The following is an 18,203-nucleotide window of genomic DNA, read 5'->3' on the forward strand; positions in this document are numbered from 1 at the left end:
AAGTGCCTTTTATAAGTGTAGGCAAATCAATCTGAGGGGGGTCATACTTTCTCAGGAACTTCCCGAGGGCATTTTTACAAAAATCTTGGATTAGACGGGGTTCCACACTTGAGCAAAAAACTCATATGGGCATGTTTAGCTTGTTTTAAGTGTAGGCAAATCTGCCAGAGGGGGGGTTCATACTTTCTCGCCCCAGTAATATTGTATTTTACACTACTTAGGTACGAAAATTTTGAAGAATATATTAAAAACGGGAAAATAGTTAAATGTATTGAATTTAAGCACTAAAATTTAGAATTATGTTTTAAAATATGGAAAATAATCCCATAGAATGGGTCCGATTAAAAATAATAAATGGTTGCTTATCAGTAAGTACTCCAATGCCATCGACCAACAATAACCTTAGATTCCTCGTTCTTAATTTTTCGTGGTATTTAAGTTTTTGTTACATGTATTTTATTCTTGAAGAAATGAAAACATGGTGCATATCCTTTCGTTTTAGGTTATCGGTCATTCCGAAGGGGAGTGAGCGGAGCTTGGTTCATCCAGAGTCTTTGCCACGAGTTGCGGGAGAGAGGAACTTCTACTGATCTGGTAACTCTGATGACCCGAGTATCCAAACGAGTTGCCCTGGAGTACGATAGTCAGAATCGAGCGCCACAACTCGACAAGAAAAGGCAAATTCCTTCCATTGTTAGCATGCTGATTCGCAACGTCTACTTTACATCTAAGGTACCTCATAAAGAAAGCAACAGAAATTTCATTTGTACATTGTGTTGATCCACAGCCATATTGTACCTTTTGCACTTGCAAGCATGTAGTTTGAATATCCGTCTGGCCTGAAAGTAGTGGCGCTAGCGTCGCATCACCACAGATAAAGATATATTTTATCTGTGATATCACTTTGAAGCATGCAGTTCGCATATTTTTCGAAGGGCAGATATTGTGGCAAGGTAACTTAATATAGTATAAGGTAGCGCTATGCGAAAATTGGGAGGCTCGGTTATGCTCGGTGCCCCTTCGGTTATGTTCGTTCGGGGCTTGGCCGAAGCAAACGACCGCTATCATTTCTATACGAGTTTCAGAGAGGGAAAGTGTTTCATTACTTTGAGGGGGAAATATTAATTATCATACTTCGGGATGGTATTGAGGTATTCCTTTAACGAATACTAACATAATTAAAACATGCTACTTTTAAAAGAGGGAAAATTGCACATGCAAACGTATTGTAAAAAAAATCATGATTCTGACCCCTGATCGATATATTACGAAGAAGGTTGTCTGTGTTCTCATTAGCATTTCAGAATGTTAATAAAAACGTTGCATGCTAAAGAAGAATTGCATAGTGAAAGAGTTACAAAGAAATAATTGATTGACAGATTTGGCTTATTTTTGCTTTTCTGTCTTTTTTTTAAATATGAAAGGAAAACCCATAAGAGGTAGTCCCCCCCCACGTCGTTCTCTTTCTTTGTTTCTACAAGCCGCCTCCGTGGCGTAGTGGTTAGCACATCGCGCTTAATCCGATAGTAGTCCGGTATAATCTATTTACAACATTTAACACAACGCAGTACAAAAGCCTAATATTTAGTTTTCTGACTGAATCGTTCCTTCTTATTCATTCAGAACTTTGAAATCATTTCCAAGAACATTTCAAATTTTACATAACATCAGAAAGTATTAAAATAATACTGATATACTTAAAATTTAATCTTTACCGTTCTCCATAATAGAACTTTATTTTTCAAATTATCGAGTGAAAGAAGCAATATACAATCTATATAAAATTTTACTCTGCATTTGAAACTTACTCTAAATTCGAAAGAATCCCCAACCTTCTTCATATATTTATTTACTGTACAATAATTTACGGATCAAAGTTCCACATGCAAAATTTTTTGGGAAAGTTTTATGTGGAGGAAGATTGACGAAATAGTTTGTAAGATAGTAGTTTCAGACTTTGAAAACTCAATTCCAGTTTGTAATTTGAGGATTTTATTTAAAAGTTCTCTGGTTCAAATTTGGCTGCAAGTTATCGTTGTCATAGTTCTAAAAAGTTTTTTTTCGTATTAGGAACTGTACATAAACATGCGTGCAGAAGACGAGACAAAGTGTACAAGTACTAATTTAACTACAAAGTAACTTAACTTACTCGAAATACTTAAATGTCTTAACCTGCTAATTCAAGCCTATAGAAATAGATTTATGATCACACGGTAAATGAAACGCTTTTAGAATATCCATGAAAATATCTTAGTTCTTAGTTTAATTAAACAATAAAGTAGAAAAGTTACATGTACTCACAATGATTGACTGTGCAAGTGTTCGAATTATTATTATTCGTTAAAGGACTTTGTCCGCAGATTTTCCATTTCCATTTCCATGTATGTCTGAGTTGTATAACCGGAAAATATACTCCAAGGCTGATATGCGACACACATTTGTACATTAACAAGTAACTTGCATTACACTAATCTTTTTGACAGAAATGTACTACAAAGAAATAAAGAGTACAAAATTATCCACAATGTATTTGTGAAATACCAAAATTGAACAAAGTTGCAAAAATTTCAATGATGGGTGTAATATTCACTCATGCAATATTTACCATCGTGTATACAACGCTATGTAACTCGAATTGAAGATGTAAACAACGTCTTTCACAATAATGTGAACATACAAATCACAATCAACATCGGTTTGTGTAAAATAAATAAATTTGTTAGTAATTACAAATCCGACTTACATAAAATGTACATAACAAATCAGTTAGGCTCACTACGTACTTCGCACTAGTTGAACACATTTTCAAGATATTGATGACTTTTCTTGTAGTACTTTCGGTTAGGTTACGTTGTAGATTTTGAACTTCTTTATTTAGTTAAAACAGGTTGAAAGAGGTTGTTTGTAATCTTTAATTTATTTGCTTCATTATGCAGATGTGTATTTCTCCTTTGTAATAGATCGAATATGTTTTCCAACAACGAAACATTGCTTGCAATTTGTGTATATACCTTCCTCTATATATTTTTCTCTTTTTGGGCAGCATAGTCTTTAGCCTGTTTAGGGCACGTCTCCTTATTGCATGTCTTTCGTAGCGTACATCTCTGCAAACCTCATCAGCACGTCCTACAAGCGAATCATATTGTGAAGATAAGTGTTTAGGAGAGCTACACAATTTCCTCGATTACGTATTTGGTACTAAAGTAATTGGGTGTAATTTTAGCGATGGCACTGCAGTTGGCTTCAGCACGTTCTTTGGTGGAAAGTACAGAAGTTCTGCTTTCAGATCTAGCACATAGTCTTCTTCACAATAATAGGCACTGCACACTTGCATTTTTTACATTTCGTCTACAAACATGAATCCACTGCTTACTTACGCAATTATCGACTGGAAATCTATGATATTTTATGGCAGTTCCTTTAGTTTTCTGGTTATTGTTTTCATAAATTGCTACCAGGGGGTGCTCGTTGCTATGTGAAGTACGTATGCATTACGTCATCTGGGAGGATCGGGTTTGACGGTGCTCGTTGCTATGTGCAGTAAGTTTGGTGCGGGGTACATTTAGCTAGTAACACGTCGCAAAAATCGGAACAAGCAGGTTATTGATTTTGTCGCATTAGATATATTTTTATTGTATTATTTCTCTTGAAATGAGATTGTTTTGTTCATTCCACCTATAATCATGACTAATTGTGCAGTAACAAGCTGTGAGAATTATAACCAAAAAACTAAAGGAAGTGATATAAAATATCATAGATTTCCAGGTGATAATCTTGTAAGTAAACAGTGGATTCGTGCTTGTGATCGAGAACATAATATTAATATTAAAAATGCGAGAGTGCGCAGTGCCCATTTTTCTAAAGAAGACTATTTGCGAGATCTAAGAGCAGAACTTCTGTGTTTGCCAACAAAGAAAGTACTGGAGCCAACTGCAGTGCCATCACTAAAATGACACCATATTACTTCAGTGCAAAATAATAGAGAATGTGGTGTAGCAAATTCTCCTGAACCTTCCTTTTCAAAACATGAATCATTTTTAGGATGTGCTGATAAAGACTGTGGAGATGTACGCTACGAAAGGTGTGAAATAAGGAAACGTTCCTTAAATAAGCTAAATACTATGTCGCCGAAAAAAATAAAAATTGACGTAGGTACAGAAACTGCTAGCAATGTTTCGTTGTTGGAAAACACTATTCATCGCTTACAGAAGAACAACACACGTTTACATAAAGAAATTAATAAGTTAAAGATTGAGAACAAGCTCTTGCAACTTGCTTTAACCAAAAAAACTAAACAAGTTCAAAATCTTCAACATAACCTAACCAACAATGTAATAAGAAAACTCACGAATATCTTGGGGAAAGTGTTCAGTGACACTCAAATACAATACTTAGTACACGGTAAAACGAAATCCCTATGGACTAAAGATGATATAAGCAAAGCGTTGACTCTTCGAGCCGTTTCAAAAAAATGTTACGTTTATTTGAGAAATACAGTTGGTATACCTTTACCTGGACTTTCTACGTTAAGAAGATGGGTGTCGAATTCCTTTCGTTGCCTGCCAGGTATATTAGGTGATGTTTTGCAATTGATGAAATATGTGTGAACTCTCTCTAATTGTAAATCACATTACACTAATAATTTGTTTAAAAGTTTGTTTTATTTAATTTCGTATTAATTATGTTCGGGTCTCTGAGTTCCATATTTTTGGAAATTTTACGTACAGCAGGATGAGGAAGTAGAGTGTAAGATTGGAATTTCGTGCTACAAAATTTGTGTTGTAAATAAAACCCCAAACCTTGAAAACGCAAGTCCAGTTTGTAATTTCCATAAAATGTTAATTTTCGATATCAAAGTGAGGTTGTACAAGTTACCGTGCTGATAATTTGCAGTTGTGTGAAATCGTTTTGCGTATTAAAAGCTATAATACGTGTACGTGCAAGCGAAGAGCGAAAGTGTACAAATACGAATGCAACCCCTTAACTAGCCGAACCTACTCGAAACTGGATGCTAAGAACATCAAACTTAATTCACCTAACCTACTAATTCAAGCGTACAGGAAGGGATTTACGAACACAGAAAATTTAGCTCATTGATAATATTAAGCAAAGGCAAAGCGAGATGCAAAGGACAACACGGTAAGCTCACGTATAGTCAGGAGAATGTTGCCACTATTACTGCATTTTTTGTTTTCAATTCCATATAATTTATATTCCTTTGCGGTGGACAAGGTCCCTAACATGACAACGGCAATCTACTTCTGGCATACATACAGTCATATAGTACACATGTACCGAAATCTTGTCATGCGATTTTGTGTGTAATGAAGAGATTATCACCCTGCAGTCTAAACTTGGGCCAAATTACGAATTCAAAGGACATAATTAATTCTTCAGAGAATAGTTTTTCTATTAACTCTGTCCATTTAATTGATAATCATTAATTAGATTTAACTTGATGTTCACTGACATTAGGTTAATAATGTTGATAATTATATTTCTCCCTTGTACATGTGACATTTAGAACAGGTTAAGATAATATATATGAAGCATAAATGAAAATGTAGCAAATAAGTTACAATAAATCACAATGAAGGACTGTACAAGGGTATGAGTCGTTAAATAGTAAAATTTCATTTTTGGACTTTGTCTTGGATTTTCCTATTACATTTCCAAATACATTTTAGGCGTCTATAACCAGGAAAAACTATTCTATATGCCGAGCTCGTGGCACAAGTATATAGTTCGTCAACTACACCACAAAGAGCTTACTGTTTTAAAGAAAATTTTTCCATCGAAGGAGAGTATGACATCCATTCTTTACACTGAGTAGAAAGGTACAAAATCATCCACATTACATTTGTGAAATATTAAATTGAACGAATTAGTAAAACTTCATTAATGGGTATTATATTTATTTCATACAATGCTCAATATCGTGTACATAATGTTATAAAACCGGAATATACATTTTATTCAAGAAGTGTAATTTCCTTTACTGTCGTTAGAAGGCAATTACGTGACATTTTACTATCTTGTCTTCGCGATTAGCCCAAAGTGGCAGAAAAGCGGAGTGAAACAAATAAACAAAATAAATCTATGAAACGATCATTTCTTTTTTAACTCTCTCATTCATGCAATTCTTTTTTAGCATGTTAAAATTATAGAATACTATGATTATAGAATGAAGACATGATAAATGAGAACATGCGCAACTATCTTTGTAACACATCGATCAGAAAGTTTGAAAAGTATGGATTTTAACAATACGTTTGCGAGTTTTCAATTATGTTACTACTAGTGCCTCCCCGATGGCGCAATGGTAGCGTCGTTGCCTTGTAATCAAGGAATCCTGGGTTCCATACCCGGTGGAGGGACATAGTAGTTCGGATCCCAAACTATAGATCCAGTCCCGATTAGCCTTTCTGTTTATAAAGTGGACTTGTTGAAACACCAACTCAATCAATCAGTTATGTTACTAATCATTAAAGGAATGCCTCAATACCATCCCGAAGTTTCGATAATTAATAATTCCCCGTCCTCAAAGTAATAAAACACTTTTCCTCTTTGAACCTCGCATAGAAATTATAGCGGCCGTTTGCTTCGGCCAAGCCCCGAACGAACATAACCGAAGGGGCACCGAGCATAACCGATCCTCCCATAAGACGTCACGCGATCGTGCATGATCGGCAATTTTCGGATGGCGCTACCTTATATTAAGTTACCTTGGATTGCTACAGCACAATTAAACATGATTGCAGTCTACAAGTACAAAAACACAATAAAAATAAATCGAACGCGACAAAATCACCAACCTGCTTGTTCCGATTTTTGCGACGTGTTAGCAACTAAATGTACCCCGCATCAAACCCAATTCTTCCCAGATGACGTAATGCATCCACGGACGACTGCGCATACGTACTGCACATAGCAACGAGCACCGTCAAACCCGATCCTCCCAGATGACGTAATGCATACGTACTGCACATAGCAACGAGCACCCCCTGATATTGTGGCACTCTAGTATCAGCGACGACGTGGTAAAAAAAACTCAAGACGATTTCAGACAAGATTATGACTCAATTATCAAAAATTATATATTATATCACATACATTAATTACTTTTTGTGTTTTTGCCCGACCCTGTGGCCGAATGGTTAGCACATCGCGCTGCGACGCCAAGGGTCCCGGATTCGAATCCCGGTCGGGCTTGGTTGTTTGTGAATGTCCATTCATCAATTTCATCATTTCATCACTCATCCCCATCTTCGCAAATTAGCCAAGAGGCACAAAACGGGAAGTAAAATAAACTAAATCAAATCAAATCAAATCAAAACTTTTTGTGTTTTTAAAAGTTAGAAGCCAAAGGCATGCCCAAGTAAAAATTTTCGGGAGGGGTTTTCAGAGGGTAATAATTATCATAAATAGTAAACACACAAGAAAAAGTTGCCTAAATCACACCAATTGCCTGCATCTCCGTCTGCACGTCAAGATCTCAGACTTAGGAAGCTGAAGTTTTGCGACCAAGATAAAACCCAAGCTGCTCCTGCGTGGAGAAACTGTGGAAGAAAACATAGAACAATGCAGCAGATTCTTGTTCTGGACTCTCAAAATAGGAACTGCATTTTCTACATGCGTAACGTGTGCAGATACATTGCACTTCAATGTTTGTTTAAAGATATTTAACAACTTCAAAAATTACCTAGACTTTTCGATCTTCATGACGAGAATATCTTTACTTGCTTTCCATTTTTCTTTTCTTATACTGAAGACCTGGTATGTCACACATGGCTTGCAATGGGTATGGACTTTCTTAAATAAATATACTTCAAAGAGGATTCTTTCCACTCTATTAAGTAGTAGTTGAAATGTTATTTCTTAATATTTTAAATAGCGGTCCGATTTAGGAGACTAGTACCGAAATTGCACCATTTGCAATGATTTAGAAGTTTTTTTGATACATCCAATCAGAATAAAATTTAAAAAAAGAAATATATGAAGTAAGAGATCTCTTTAGAAACTTTAGAACTTAAATGTTTAACTAATTTTGCAGCTACGTCTAATTATTTGAAAAGTAGAGCTATTTGGGTAACTCTTCCTGTGTTAAGGGATAGGTTAATACACCACAGTTAATCTGTGTTTTGAGTCAAACTCTTTTATACGAACCGTAATCAGATTTTTTTCTATTTAATTTTAGTTATTTTGTTTATTAGAAAGTAAAAATCTGTCTAACTTAAATTTACCAATATATAATTCCGCCATTCTTTCACAATTTTTCCCCAAGGAAAGTAGTAGTGAAAGGATAAAGGCAGTAATGGAAAAGGACACTTCAAGTTCCGAAGAAACGATGGATCCACCACAGTCGACAAGCTCTGTGGCTGACACTCTACCCTTTCTTCCATCTGTGTACGAAATGGAAAAGGACACTTCAAGTTCCGAAGAAACGATGGATCCACCACAGTCGACAAGCTCTGTGGCTGACACTGTACCTTCTCTTCCATCTGTGTACGAAAGAGAAGCTATCAGCCAAACTCCATCAGAAAGGTATGTTTATATTTCTCTGTTAACAATAATCACATTTTTAACACAAATACTTATTTAGATTTTCAAACGTGTATACTCCTCTGTGATGCCGTTGTAGAATTTTCAACCAGGTGCGTGGGTGATGCAATCAGCTGCTTGCCATGTAATCCTGCCTCTGCATTGCCAAAACGTGTGTTATTCTTCAACACATCGTCGTCACCTTTATTCAGTGCATAGTTTTTGTGCCAATATGAAGGGAAAATCGTACACAACGAAAGCAGACACGTAATATTTAACGTTCTTGAAGTTTTCGACAACAAAGTAAGGGAGGGAAGTAATAATATGGCAACACTGACAGCCCTCGAACACAAGCGATGAGGATCATCTTCGTCTGAGGTGACTGCTGGAGGAGAAAACAAATTACTTTATTTGGTGGGTTAGCTGCAGTCTTTTCCTTCTTGGTATGACTGTATAGTTTGGTGCTTACAAATATCATCAATGAATTTTCAACATATTTGCTATTGTCAAACTCACAGCATACCCAGTTTGGTGCAAAAAAATATTCATCAATATTTGAAGTATTATTAGTTCTATGAAAATTAAATATATTAATAACTCTATTGCCCGAAATCTACGAGTTGCAAAATCTATGCAATTCCAATTTTCTTATGTAAAACCTTTGCACAAGAAGACAGGATATTGTAAACTATTCTCGGTAACGCATTTATATAAAATCAAGACATACGATTATGTCTTGTCGTATTAATTAAGATAGTTCTCCAAAAGTCAGTTCTATTTGTTTTGTTTCAAAATGCAATAATACTTTGTGGAAAGAAATCAGTATACACCACCAAGGGAACAGTTGAAAGATATTGTGAAAGGAAATGGATACTTTCCTCTAACACGTATCTACTATTTATCACTTCAATGCTGTTATTGTTGTTGTTGATGATGATGATAATATGTACTTTATCGCTCCCCAAAAAGAGAAGAAGTTTCCTTGGACATGCATGAATTTCGTGTTTACAACAAAATGATATCCTCTCCAAAGCATTCACATATTATATAAGTAAATTATATGTATGAAGATAAAGAAAAATCTATCAAAAGTAGTAAGCAGAAATTCAGAACTAAGAGTATCATTTTCTAAAAAAAAATATTAAGCACAACGTCAGTACGCATGGGGAAAAAACCTTAAATATTTTTAGTTTCATCCCAATCAAGTGCTGAATAACTGGCATCTATTACGAAGTGGTTAGCATAGCATTGAATTCTGGGTCAGACACCCGTTTCATCAAGTGATCACTCATCTTCATCGTCCTGATTAACCTAAAGAGGAAGTTAGCCAACATTTAAATAACGATACAAAAGTGGTTCAAAGAAATTCCTCTTTCCCAATATAATTCAAGCCTATCTTTCAAGTCTATCTTTCTCTTGCAGTTTCAAAAAAAGTACAGTACATCCGCTAGATATTTTGCAACTTTTTTCTCATTACGTAAATAATAAAAGTATTGCACAATTATTTCCATTTCTTTCTCGTTTCAGAACTGCAGAAAGGTTATCAGCGAAAATGCCTATTTTCAAGGATTCTGATGTCTATAACATGAACCACGTCCGTAGGGGAAAAGCAATAATATTCGACAACGAGAAGTTCAGCAGCAAATTAACTCGCAGCGTGCGTACTGGCACGTCATTGGACAGAGACAGACTACAGACGCAATTCACGAATCTTGGTTTTGAGGTCGTGTGTCACAAACATTTGAAATATGTGAAACTGCTGGATGAACTAAAGAAAGGTAAAGCATTTGGATGCTATACTTCAGAATTATTTTTCCAATAAATTAATTATAGATTAAATTTATCTTCCGCCTATTATCCAGACTGAAACAACGATAATGCTAAGTTTAATTACTTTTGTCATTCTTGATGGAAACATTGCGAACGATCTTAATTCTCGCTACTACATTTTTCTCGCTACTATCAAGGACATATCAGCATACATAGTGAATTATTGTTAGCAGCTACGCACAGTTTATTTTATAAAATCGTGGTAAAAAGTTAATTTAACGAATCCGCACGAACTAGTGCAATTCACATTTATTTGCGCCTCGCACTTGCCACGTCCCTCGCGTAAACACCTACCAGCTTAGCACAGGGGAGAGACAATGAGATACCTCTGGGCACAGATCAGGGTTACTAACGCTACAAATATATGGAAAGAAACAGCAGATTTAACCCACTACTGAGGGTACAATTCGTACTATATTCTTGATTAATTATGTACACATATTAAATAACTTTTGAAGTCTTTTCATACAGTAATTTTCTTCTATTTTTATTTTTTATTAATTATAACCAATCTTCTTTGGGCTTCTTCTTCTTGTAATCAAATATGGCGTCTTCTTCTTATAGCCTCTTCTTATGATCAATATGGCATCTTCTTCTTATAATTAATATGGCATCTACTTCTTATGGCTTCTTCTTCTTATAATCAGTATGGCATCTTCTTCTTATAATTAATGAATCTTCTTCTTCTAGTATTTAATAATTAGAGTGCCTTCTTCTTGCAATTAATAAGGCTTCTCCTTCTTATAATCGCTAATATTTCTTCTTCTATATATTTACATCTTTATTCCTCATCCTTTCTTTATTCTTTATTTACATCTTCTGTTTCGTTCATTGATTTTTTCTAAGGAACATTTTATATCCTGGCTGTCTTGATTATTCCGTGGATTCTTTAGATGAGCTTCCCTTTATATCAATTGACGTAAATATCAAACTTCCAACTAAACAAAGAGAAAGAGGTTAGTTAAAGATCGCCGCCTAGCCGGCGCTAACCTTAACTTGGAGCTACAATGTATGCGCCTCCAAATGTGCTTGGGTGCTGCCCTGAAATGGCGCTACACCTGGGGAAAGCAACCCAAAAGCCGCACGAAACTCTCAGTTCGTGGGAACTGTAATAGACACAAAATCGAAATTGCAATTCGACTTCGTTACTTTTGTATATTAATCGCTTATGCCATTACTGAATGATAATTCCCCTTTCTCCTTATTTATATCCTGTTATTCTGTTAAACTTATTTATTTATTTCCTTATAATTAGTATTAATATATACAATCGTTATTTCATCACATCTGCTCTTTCCGTTGTCTCTATTTACAATTGTATAAGTTCTCCTGGGTGGTGCCATCTCTTACCCACTTTCCAAACTGATTTATGCAGCATCTTTTATAACCGTTGTTCCTCTTGCATGCTGCCATCTATGGTCCTTTATTTCAAAGAATAGCAACGCAATTTGTGTACGTGACAGACTATTACGTTTAATTGTAGGAAAACTATAATTCATATAATGCTATGCTACAAACAATTCCTACAGAATTGTATTGTATGTGTGTATATTCGAACTTGTAGGTTAGACAATTATTCTTGTATGTAACGGGGTATAAGGTGTGATCCTTCCTCGTAATTCATCCAATTGTCAACCTCACTTCCACGTAGTGCACCATGGACTGCATTTTGCAGACTAACGAGGCTCTGGCGTCTGAACCTACAGTCAGTATAATCTTCGTAACACTGTTTGCGATGTCTTGTGTTTTGTCCTTATTGTGCTGAGTGCCCCTTTACAGCCTGCTTTTAAACGAAGTCAGAATGTTTTAATAGTTTACTTAACTGTAATGTCGTTAAGTAAACTATTAACTATAATAGTTACGGTAAGGGGCTGAACCCCGTATAACGTGGAGGGTGCAAAATAGCCTTCAAGTGCTGACGCACCGCAAGATTTAAATTCAAATTAAAAAATTCCAATTCCTGTATGTACACTTATTTTCACTTTAAATTATTTGTAAACATACCTCATTATGTGCCGGAGCAAAACTGTTGATCGATTGATTTGGTTTATTCTTCTTCGCTTTTCTGCCACTTTGGGCTAATCGCGAAGACGAGAATAGTTGATGATTTGATGAAACTGATGACTGGACGGACATTCACGAAGAGCAGTCATGCCAAGCTCGGGATTCGAATCCCTAGACCTCTGACGCGATGTGTTAACCACTCCGCCACGGAGGTGAGCTTAGCATAATTGTAGATATACCTAGGTAAATATGGTTAAGTGGAAGAACATGGTAAACTATGTAAAATAAATAATAGAAAGACAGAGTTATTATTAAGGCTAGGATTTTGATGACCTTAAAATTGCCAAATAATGACCTTTAAAAAATGCATTTATGACCTAACACATGAAAGAAAATGTTCTATAAACTTAGAAAAAATACCTAAAAATCCTGAAAGATTTGTAAAACAAATTTATAAACTACCAAAAGAAATTCAAATTACAAATTAACGTTACAGTATCTATCACATGTTCATTTCGTATGGTAGTACAAGTAAGAAAGTTCACTTCTTGTCATTTTTTACACTTTAAGTACTGAGTTGCAGTACACAACGAAAATCATATGCAAATTTTCAAAATTGAATGATTGTCGGTTGTTGGACAAGAATTCCTTGTACATGGAAAAAACTTCTCTCGACTTCCACCGACACAAGAGGAGCATACTTGAAATGAACAATATCACTTGCTGTTAAGTCACTTTCAATTCCATGGAGTGCAACTAAAGAGGAATTTTGAACAATAATCCGTTCGGCAATAATGTATATACTGACAGAGGGGAAAATCAAATTGTTTGAGCTGAATTGTTACACAACAGCTTGTATCAACAATACTGCACAATATTTCTTTGTTTCTTCAAATTCCTACAGTCAATTATCTTCAATATGCAGATGATATCTGTATCTATATGTACACGACACAAATTCATACGGATTTTCCTGTTTTAGAGGAACAAATATTGGAAGTGCAAAAGTAGCTTGGAAGTAAAAACTCTCGATTTCAATGGAAAAATCTAATATTACAATTTTTAGTAAAAAGGGAAAACCTCCAATAGTTCACTCATAGTCTCGAAAAACAAGAATTCCCATTACATCCAGAGTCAAATATTTAGGCGTCATCTTGGATGAAAAACTAACTTGGAAGGACCAAATTAAAGCAATACAAGTCAAATCAGAAAAAGTGTTTAATTTGTTCAAAGCAATAGCAAATACTCAGTGGGGATGTCATCCTCGAGTTATGCTTTTATTTTACAAGAATTATTTTCGGCCTATGATAGATTATTCTCTATTGGCAATGTGTAACTTGACAGAAGGAAAATTGAATGCCATTGATGTCACACAAAGGAAATTCTTGAGAAGATGTTTAGGCGTTATGAACAGCACTCCGAACGTAGTAGTATACATGGAAGCGGGTGAATGTTCCATTTCATGTAGACAGAAGATGTTAGCAGCAACTATGCTTTTCAAAGTGAAATCAAATTGTGAGCATCCTTTCAACAATGTATTAAAAATGAGATACACTTATATGAAACAGGAAAAGTAACAAACAGAAAAGCTGCTGTGTGGATAGAATTGTATAATTCGTTTTGTCAAGAATACCAGGATGTTCTACAGATGCGTTCACGGCCTGTTTTTCATTAGATTATCCTCAACAGTCTCTGGATAATATTAATTTCCCTCGTTATTCGCACATATTAGAATATTTTAATCAATGCCAAGTTTTTATTTCATATACACAGATGGATCTAAAAGTGAGTCAGGAGTTGGATGTGCAGTGTACGATCCACAACATAAAACAGACCTATTATTTCGGCTTCCACAAGACTGTTCAATATTTACAGCAGAATCTTACGCAATTTACTAAGCTTTAATATATGTCCAAAAATTAAATTTACGAAAGTACTTACTGAATAGCAAAGTGTATTACAGGCTCTTAAATCTTCTTACAAGAGTCTTTACAAATTATCCCCTTATATTATAAATTGTATACAATTAGTTCAAACAATACAAAAATCTGGAAAAACCATTGAGTTTTCTTGGGTTAAAGCCCATAGCAATATTACAGGCAATTCTCATGTAGATGAATGTGCAAAGAAAGCAGTGCGTCTTCCAAATATTACGAACTTATCATTATATTACACGGATCTTCTCCCTAGAGTAAAGAAGAAAATTCTGAATGGATGGTTTGATTGGTGTCGAAATTAACTTACAACAGTTGGAGAATCATACAGACCATTTGCTGAATTCAAAACACAAAAACCATGGTTTCATCATGTAAGTGCTACAAGAAATGTAATTGTATTAATTAATAGACTGAGAACGGGCCACTTGTGTACTAGGCAACATTTATCCAAAATTGGAATAACGAACAATATGTGAATGTGGCTGGGAAAGTGCAGATGCACAACATATAATACTGGAATGCTCAAAATATAATAGAGAGAGAAATATCTTGTGTAAAACTTTAAATAATCTAAAGGTTCAGTTTCCAACAAATTTGTTAAGTTTAGTTGTTAATCCAGATGTGCGGATTGGTTATAGTTTGTTATCATTTTTAAGAAAGTGTAACATACAATTGTAAAAGTTAAAGTGTTCTTCGTTTTTTTAAAAAAAATCTAATATCTGTAAAATAGGGGGGAAGGACTGATATTTTTAATGTGAAACAATTGTGTACATTTTATATGTGTATTGTTATGGAAAAAAACGGCATAAAAGCTGTTAGGTTCCAAATAAAGGAATGAATGAATGAATCAATCAATCAAATGCAATCGTTCAGAACTGTGCTGAAGGCAATGAGACGAGAGTCGGGAACCTCTCTCCTTCAAAGGGTTACATTTGCATGTAAAATGCACCTTCTTTCACCAAAATGTAGAAAAATGTATGAGATGACTTTTAAAAGGCCAAAAATGACTTGAACGGTTTAAAAAGTTTAAAAAATGACCTTTACTCCAAAAAGGGTAAAAAATTACAATAACAAAGGCATCCCAATTTATTCACTTACGTGTAAAAAACGATCCTATCTACTTACGCAACGTTTCTGCCTTACCAAAAAGAAGATGCATTTGCATCAAAATCCTAGCCCTAGTTATTATTACGGCAGATGTTTCGATGGGTGGACTGCAAAGTACTAGTGAATTGCAAGAGTAATGAAAATTTGTGGATTTGATCGAACTTTAAGTCTGCGTTTCTCACAAGTCCGAGAATGTTGCTTAGCACTATCTCGCCCCGACCCCTTCAACTATTGATTGAGTTGGTGTTTTAAGTCCACTTTATGAACAGTAAGGTTAATCGGGACTGGACTTACAGTTTAATATGGGATCCGAACCACTACGTGCCTCCACCGGGTATCGAACCCGGGACCACTTGATTGCAAGGCGACGAAGCTATCACTGCGCCATCGGGCAGGCCTGACCCCTTCAATTAGTGTAATTACCTAAACAATTAGTCATTTTATAAATAATGATCAAACGTACAGTGGGATGCACAAGTATTGATAGAAAAATTGTCCATAACTATTCTATTTTAATATTTTTATCTTGCATCCTATGTTATTAAGGAAGGAATTTTTACGTAGGTTGGTGCAGAAGTTGTCAGTAGCTTCCTTGTTTTGTTTTAACGCTTGAATCCCTTATCGAGTGAAACTAAGCGAATGAACATGGCTGATTTACTTGGTTATTCATTTCACTGTACACTTTAAACTGCAATAGTACACCACAATTGACATTACATACAGCAATACGTTTCATATTTCTGTTGTTTTCAATATAAAATAGCATTTGCAAGACCAGATATACTTGGTACTTCATTTTGACAATGAGAATGTACAGTCACGGACAATTCTGGGTTGTAACAACTGCATTGACTTTCAATGGCATTATTGCAACCCAGAAGTGTCCGTGACTGCACAAAGATAAACAGCAGAAGAACCAAGTCCACCGAGATGATCGAGATACCACTTGTCGGGATGTCTTGGAGGCTGGAGGGCAATTTATCCCACTACCTTAAGAGAAAAATCATAAAATTTTGCCACATTTCCTAGTTTATGGTAAATGAGCACTAAAATTGAAAACAGTTTTCATCAGTCTGCTCTTCTCTTTGTTCCAGTGCAGAGAGAAGATCACTCGGACGCCGATTGTCTTGTGGTGGTCGTCCTCACACATGGAGTCCAGTCCCTCCTCTACGCGTACGATGTCGCCTACCCTGTCGACGACCTCTGGACACCCTTCACTGCAGACAATTGCCCATCGCTTGCAGGAAAGCCAAAGATTTTCTTCATTCAGGTTAGAGCTTCTCAGCGTCTGTCTTCATATGTTTAAAATATACTTTTTACTCAATTTGCATAACATTGTTATTTATGGTAAAAGATTCGTGGTAACTAATGTTTATTTATTCATTTATATCGGCTATGTATGCATGGCGATGATGAGACTTTAATTATTACTTTTCATCCACATTACCATCAACTTACATCTGTTCACAATTAAAGTTTAATAGAAAGAATTAAGAAGTAATACAACAAAAAATATACCGTTTTTAGACTCAAACACAGACAATAAGTTCATACACACACACACACACACACACACACCCATTCTCGTCCTTGCCCACACGTGTGTACAAGCAAATTCATTACGTTACGCTTAAACATAGCCAAAACAGTCTAAATTAATCAAAATTAATCTGAAATATTGTATGTAATCATTTTTGTTCCTGTGCTTTATTTTCTTCCGTTATTCTCTTCACCTGCTACTTAGTTTGGGAAGTCAAATTTTTAATTTTCATTATTTATAGATGTAATTTTAAGAGTTTTTAAATGTCACAGTTGAGGAAGAAGCATGAATGTTTTTTGAGGAAATAAAATATGATACTGTAGCTTTTATGTATTAACTTTAGTGCTGAGATTTGAACGACACGTATTTATTTATTTATTTATTGAACTCAACAGGTACATATCTAATTACAGAGCCCATATGAAGGATACATAGTGAATACAATTACATATAGTATCTCTGTAATACAGATATAGAAATTAATTACACACACACACACACACACACACACTTTATCACATCATTTCATTAGGAAATCATGTGTTTAAGCTTGATAGTGGCTTTACTGAGGTCTCTTAGGTTCACAGAAAAGATGTCAATGGTGATATTCTTGATTAGCAATTTATTGTAACTGGTGCACATTCTCCACAGTGGAGATGTCTTTTTAATTTCCGATCTAGCCTTCTTTATAAGAAAAACTTCATTCTTGAGTCTAATTTTCGACGACGGGATTCGAAAATTTATCTGGCAGAGTAGATGTTCAGCATCTACTTCCACAAGAATACTATTCCGTGTGACGTTCTTCTATGACACAGTTTGTAAACCGACTTTCATATATTAGGTTGTAGTAGTGTTCAAATCTGGGGTAAACTTCTTAAATGTCCATTTTAAAAATCTAAGGTATCTTGATTGGACTCTTTCAATTGCTACACTGTGTCTGTATTCCATACAACAGATGTATATTCGAGTTTTGGTCTTACATATGAATAATACAAATCTTTTAGTGTCTCTATACTCTTGAAATCCCTCCCCATTCTAAGAATAAACCCGAGGTTCTTGAACTCTTCACTAATTATTTGTTCTACGTGTTTATTAAAAGTAAGATTTGTATTCATGCTAGTACCTCAGAAATAGTAATTTTTTTCACGAAAAAATTAATGTCCTTGAGTTCAAGAACGAAAATAACCCTTTATTTTCACATTATGCATTGTCCATTCTACATAGACATACAATTCAGTGGCGGC

At 35.1% G+C, this 18,203-nt stretch overlaps 1 protein-coding gene across 1 annotated transcript in view; it reads left to right on the forward strand.

The window, feature by feature from the left end:
* LOC145982676 (uncharacterized) overlaps positions 1-18,203 on the forward strand; it is an 89,289-nt gene that overhangs the window by 17,858 nt on the left and 53,228 nt on the right. Inside the window, exons 6-9 of the mRNA XM_083116046.1 lie at positions 503-732; positions 8,285-8,544; positions 10,069-10,319; positions 16,514-16,689. Coding sequence (XP_082972172.1) covers positions 503-732; positions 8,285-8,544; positions 10,069-10,319; positions 16,514-16,689 — 917 coding nt within the window. The remainder of the gene's footprint in view (positions 1-502; positions 733-8,284; positions 8,545-10,068; positions 10,320-16,513; positions 16,690-18,203) is intronic.

This window comes from Lepisma saccharinum, unplaced genomic scaffold, assembly GCF_977018435.1.
Source record: "Lepisma saccharinum unplaced genomic scaffold, izLepSacc3.1 HAP1_SCAFFOLD_310, whole genome shotgun sequence".
NCBI lineage: Eukaryota > Metazoa > Arthropoda > Insecta > Zygentoma > Lepismatidae > Lepisma > Lepisma saccharinum.